This window comes from Cibotium barometz, chromosome 4 (genome assembly GCF_041138505.1).
Source record: "Cibotium barometz isolate CiBa-2024 chromosome 4, ASM4113850v1, whole genome shotgun sequence".
Classification (NCBI taxonomy): domain Eukaryota; kingdom Viridiplantae; phylum Streptophyta; class Polypodiopsida; order Cyatheales; family Cibotiaceae; genus Cibotium; species Cibotium barometz.
In genome coordinates, this window is record NC_141049.1 from 15,791,773 (window position 1) to 15,798,012 (window position 6,240).

Here is a 6,240-nt window from a genome sequence, read left to right on the forward strand (position 1 = left end):
CACTACCCACACACGCTGCAATGTCAACAAAATTCTCTCTCTGCATATGTGAAAAAACACACAGAGTGTCTCCCTCACTCTGCCTCTTTAGCTCTCCCTCTCTCTCACTCTCTGTGTCTTTCCCCCAAAACTCAAAGACAAAAACGAAAAGTAGATTATGCGCAGAGAGAGAGAGACAGGGAGAGATCAACTCTTTTTTTTCCCTTCAACATAGTCGTGCATGCATGGTACACTTCTTTCATATTTTCTGCAACCTTTGCTCCAACATTGACTTACACACAGTGCAAACATAGTGAGACATGAAATGTACAAACGAACCAGATTGAGAGCAGGTGGGGATTGAGAGAGAAAGTGTGTCTGTGTGGGGAGGAAAGACACAAAAAGAAAGTTCAAGGGGGAATGCTTATATAGGAGAAGAAAGAAGCAAAGGGTCTGTTCAGATTATTTAAATTCCCTGCACATTCCTCAACGCCAGGCCTAAAAATAGAAGGCCACCCTTGTTTTTCTTCAAGAAGGCCAATGTGAAGGTTGGCCTTCAAGCTTGAAACCTTGCATATCATGCAGCCAGGACGGAGGACCGTGCATGAACGACGCGTAGCCGCTGCTTGCGACCAGGTGTCGCCCATGCGCCCCCTCTCTGCATGCTAAGCCTCCATCGCCCCTGCCCTGCCTCCCCCTTCCGTCCTGCCTGCTGAACATCCCTTCGCTCTTCCTCCTCCCCCCGAGAGGGGGGAACGCTGTGCTAAGATGTCTCTGCAGGACGTTGTGCTTGCTGGAGCCTCTTCATCCTTGCATTCCGCACGTGAAGGAGCTATTCTTCCGTCTCTGGTCTTGCATCAAGTGCCATCAAGGCCCCTCGGTGGTTCGCTCACCACGCCCAAGGCTTCTACTCCTCTCCTTCGTCATCATAACGGACCGGGAGGCCTGTGTGAAGCTGAAGGAACTCCGGGGTCCCTTCTCGACGGCCCCCCACAGGGTTCATTTTGGTCATGCTCGCTCGGGTCCCCCGACTTCTTTCGTGGAAGCTGTTCGTCTGCCGTCAGGCCCTTGGGCGTTATCAGGTCATGTTGTTCCATCTCTTCTCCTAAATCTGTTGATAATCCACTGATTAATCTGTCACAGAACCCAACCTTTGAGGAAAAAATTGGTGATTTTGATGTTGACGATGATGGTGCTGTAATATGCGATGATGAGGAATTGGTAGCATGGCAGGACCATCTGTCTTCACACGCCCTGATAGGTCTCTGTCATGGTGCGAGACCGCCTATTGACACCCTGAAATTCTGGATTAAATCGAATTGGGAACAGAAGGGAATTAAAGTAGCCTTTGTTCAACATCTTCCTAATGCTTACTATATGTTCCTGTTTGAAGACCAGGTAAGCGCCTCTTCTGTTATCAACAGCGGACAGTGGATAATCAGAAACACCCCCCTTTCCTTTTTTAGATGGTATGATTCATTTGATCCCAAAGGACCCAAACCCACCAAAATCCCTGTCTGGGTGGAATTTACAAATATGCCAACCAAGTATTCAATATGGGCTAAGAGGATAGGGGGTTCTGTAGGTAAGGTTCTAGGACAAAAACCTTTTCAAGTCGTTAATCCTCAATGGGCTCACCAAATGCTTATTGAGGTTGACACCGCCAAACCCCTCAAAGAGAAAGTTCCCTTGAAAAACAGAGAGGGCCAGATTATTTATAAGCAAACTCTGACCTATAAGAACCTCCCGAACGCGTGTTTTAATTGCAATAAGCAAGGGCATCTTATCAGGGACTGCCCTGATCTCCATCAACCAGCTACTAATGATAAAACCCCAGCCAAAGAGGAGGCTTTTGTCCTGCCCCAGAGAAAACATGTGTCCAAGGCTAAAAACAATAAATCTAATTGGCATATCCCAGCCAATAGATATGCCCCCCTCCTAGCTGAGGTGCAAGACGGTCTAGAAATGCAATTTCAGGCCAAAGAGGCTATTAGCTCAGCCCTTATAGGGGCTGATCAACCATCCCCGGGAAGGGTCCTCAACAAGGACCGTGTTTTCGTTAGTCAAGATCTTGATTCCCCTATGGAATCAGATGAGGATTTCATTGACAAAACTCAGCGTATTGATGAAGTTTTCAAAGCCCAACTGGATGAAGAAGATGCTTCTTTGATGAAGAGGATGTCCCTCTCACCAATGAAACAGCACGAGGAGGAGGACTTCTCTCCCCTTCTTATGGGTTCGAAAATGAAGAGGAAAAAGGAAAAAAGCCAAGATGTCCTAAGAACCTTCGTGTCTGCGGGGAAACCGTCAAAAACAAGTAAAAAATGAATTCTATTAACCTTCTCTCTTTCAACTGTAAGGGGCTCACGAACCCGGAAAGGGTTGTGGCCATCAATATGTGGTTAAGGGACTTAACTTTTGAATTTGACCTTCTCAGTCTTCAAGAGCTCAAAATCGAGGGTCCTCAGCTGCACATGAACCTTCAAAAAATCTCTAGGAATGCTCGATGGTTTTTTACCAATCATCACTCTGGGAAAGGTGGGGCTGCGACGATTGGCATCCACATGAAGTGGGAGCATGCCATTTTAGATGCCTGGTCTGATGTTAACCACTGTTGGACTGCTGTTAGGATGGGCAACCCTTTCAACTTCACTTTGGTTTCTGTGTATGCCCCCTGCTTGGCCAGCTTGAGAGCTGCTACCTGGCAGTCTATCACTCAAGTTGTGGGACCCATCTTGCTCATTGGTGACTTTAACATGGTAGAGGCCCAGGTGGACAGAAGTAGACTTCTGGGCAGTACCATTAGTGGTTATGAAAAGGTTAAATGGGATGTGTTAAAGGTGGAGAAAGACCTCTCTGACCTTTCTATGAAAACTGGATTCTCCTGGTCTAACAATAAAAAAGGCTTCTATCACAGAGCTGCCAGATTGGACAGACTTTATGCCTCGGGGAGCTTGATTGATATGTTCTTAAAAACCAAAGTTACCACTAACTCCTCCCTAACCATCTCAGATCACATCCCTCTGATCTGTAATCTTTCTTTAGGCCAGGCCAAAGGTAGGGCTGGATGGCCCCATCTTGACCCCTCTCTCTTCCGTCTCTCGTGTATCCAACAGATGATCAAAGCCTCCATTGCTGATGCCTTCAATCAGTTCGTTTCCCGATCCAAAGGATGGGAATGTCTGGTTAACAAGGTTCATTCTATCTGCAAGGAGTATAAGCTGAAAGTTTCTACGATCCGTCTGAATCGTAGAGTTCAGATCAGGAACCAGATTCAAGACATTTATCTGTCTAAAAATTGTGTTGTAAACCACTCTTTGATTGAGCTAAAGAATCAACTCAGACTTGAGGAGTTGTTGGCTGCTAAGGCCACTAGATTGTGGTACAGAGAGGTTTGGGCTGGGAAAATTGATACCCCTCACCCTAAGATGTTTGCTCTCCTTAAAAGGAAAAAAGGTAGAGATCTCATTCCTATGGTCAAGAAGCCCAATGGTCACCTTGCTTTAGATGATGTGGAAAACTTGCAGGTTATTAAGGACCACTTTTTTAACTTGTTCTCCACAGCCCTCCCTCCCTCTCACGAAGTTTCTGCTGCTAGGGCCAAAATTGCCAGCATTAGGAGAAAGGTTGTTAACCCCTCTTTAGCCCTTAAGTTTGACTCCCCCTTCACTGAAAAGGAGGTCAAGGAGGCTATCTCTCATCTCAAAAAATGCAAATCTCCGGGTGAAGATGGGATTCCAAATGAATTCTTTCTTGTTTTCAAAGACGAACTGACCCCTCACATCCTTAACATCTGGAGGGAAGCCATGAGGAAGGGAGGTTTAGCTGAAAAGACCAATATGGGGGTTATCAAGCTGATTCACAAAAAGGATGAGAAAGAAGATCTCGGTAATTGGAGACCCATAACATGTCTCTCGTCCCTTTACAAAGTTTTTGCTCATATCCTGACTAGCAGAATCAACCCCTATATGGATGAGTGGATCCTCAAGGAGCAAAAGGGCTTTATAAAGGGAAGGTATATTCTTGATGCTATCATTAGTCTTTGGGAGGGTATGGAGCATGCTGAAAACTCTGGCGAGAACTACATCTTCCTCAAAATAGACTTTGATAAAGCCTATGATAGAATAGACTGGTCTTTCCTCTTCCAATCCCTTCAAGATATTGGCCTCAATAGGAAATTCATAAAGTATGTCCAAACTTGCTGGGGAATGCTTCTTCCAAGGTAGCTGTCAATGGGTCTCTCACTGATGCCTTTCCTCTGAGGAAATCTATAAGGCAAGGTTGTCCCCTGTCCCCTCTTCTTTTTCCTATTGTTGCGGATGCTCTGGGGTGGCTTGTTAACAAGGAGATAACTAACAATAATATCAAGGGTATTGAGATCCCCAACAGGGCTGATCCTTTATGCCTGCAGCTTTTTGCTGATGACACAAATGTGCTGCTCCGGAATGAAGTGCAGACTGCTGCCCACTTCATGACCTACCTTGCCAGTGGCTCGCAAATAAACCACTCCAAGACCAGCTTCAGAGTGTTCGAAGGTGTGCCCCCTCCCTCGATCCTGTCCGCTGGTTGTAAGATTATCCCGAATGGTGTTGTGTTCAGGCTTCTAGGAATCCCCATGGGCTTTAACATCTCTTCCAAACAAAGGTGGGACTATGTGCTTGATAAACTCAAGAATCAGGTCAAGAAATGGAGTCACATTAACACCGGGGTGGCATCAAAAGCCTTTGTCCTCAATCACTTCATCATCCCCTCTGTTGTTTACTTCCTGGCCTGTTGGAGACCCTCTAAGACCCAACTCCAATCCCTTAACTGTATCATGGGTAATTATCTGTGGGGGGGGTCTCTAGAAAGTAAGAGGATCAGCAAAGTAGCTTTTTAGGCTTGTTGCTTGGAAAAAGAGCATGGGGGTCTTGGCATCATCAACATTAGGTTGCTTGCTGAGAAGCTTGTAGCTAAATGGGTGCAAAGAGCCATCTTGTCTAATGATGTTTGGGAGACTTGCTCAAAAGGGATATTAATAAATTTTGGCTCAAAGGTAAAAGATCTTGGAAGGGTTTCTCTCTCAATGGAGTGTTGTTCTCAAAGGCCTATCTCTCCCCCATAGGCAGCAAACTGTGCTGTAGGATGTGGGAGTCTTGGATGAAATACAAAAAGCTCTTCTGTTTCCAAACCTATACTAAGAGAGGTAGGTATGCTTATGCAGCTGACTCTGTGTGGTTTGGGCACCTCGTGTCTCCGATCTCCAATGAATAGGTCCAGATCAGTCTTTCTTGTTTCAAAGCTGGTATAAAGGTTTGGGGTGACTTATGTGACTCAACTGGCATGTTAAACAGGGAACAAATCAGCAATAAATTCATCTTGTCCCGTGGTGGAGTTGAGTTTGTAATTCAAAGGTGTAATGCTCTTAAGGTTTCCATTCCCTCGGGGCTGATTTGTGACTGTATAACCTTTTCTAAAGCCATCCGGTGGGGCGGCTCCAGTAACCTTGTCAAGTTACCTAACACTTTTCATGCAAGAAATCTGATTCTTAAGCTTAACAAGAGATGGTCCTTGGCCTGGAACAAACATCAATGGGCCTTCCGCTTCAAGCTTATTTGGGCCTTCGCTCAAGAAAGAAAACACGCCATTTTGGCCTGGCTGGTCATGCACAAAGCGACCTGGACCCTTGAGAAGGCTCTGAAGTTTGGGCATGGGAATGGTCTTTGTCCCCGCTGTAATACCAAGCTGGAAACTGTCCCCCATCTCTTCTTCTCTTGCGCAGATTTGGAAAAGACTCAAACCATAATATTTGTCCACAGCAATGCTCCCATGCTTCATGAAATCCATAACTTTGATTCACTTTTTGTAATTGAAGAGAAAAGTGATCTACCTCAAATTCACATTGAAATGCATCAATGAGTGTATTCTCACCCACTCCAAACTTTGTACATAAGCGCTCTAAGTATACATTGTGTGTTTGCCCATGAATAGATGCATCTTTATCATAGCTTGTAGGAGAAAATATTTTGGTGGAATTAAATAAAGACAAATCATTGAATCTTGCATCAATACCACTTATCAATTCTCTTACAAAATCTCTAGCAAGAGTGATATTATCATTCAAAGAGCTACCACTTGTAAGAGTTTGGCAACAATGGTGAAAAATGCAAAGCATGGATTTCTACACAACCATCCTCTTTCGCATACATCAACTCATTATTTCCATTTACCTTTCTTGAGAACTCTCTATAGGCTCTTGGACCCAAATCCAAATGTCTCTCC

General features: G+C 45.0%; 1 protein-coding gene across 1 annotated transcript; it reads left to right on the forward strand.

Moving 5' to 3' along the window:
* Positions 1 to 747: 747 nt before the first annotated feature.
* Positions 748 to 5,365, forward strand: LOC147638958 (uncharacterized). The gene is made up of 3 exons (XM_086793044.1): positions 748 to 2,270; positions 2,417 to 3,867; positions 5,313 to 5,365. Exons 1-3 carry the CDS (start codon positions 748 to 750, stop codon positions 5,363 to 5,365), a joined length of 3,027 nt encoding a protein of 1,008 aa, XP_086649170.1.
* Positions 5,366 to 6,240: the final 875 nt, after the last annotated feature.

Coding starts and splice junctions, on each gene's coding strand:
- LOC147638958 (XM_086793044.1), top strand. CDS start 748: ATGTCTCTGCAGGACGTTGTGCTTGCTGGAGCCTCTTCATCCTTGCAT. Junction 2,271..2,416: donor GATGTCCTAAGAACCTTCGT/GTCTGCGGGGAA, acceptor TGACCTTCTCAG/TCTTCAAGAGCTCAAAATCG. Junction 3,868..5,312: donor GGATGAGAAAGAAGATCTCG/GTAATTGGAGAC, acceptor CATGTTAAACAG/GGAACAAATCAGCAATAAAT.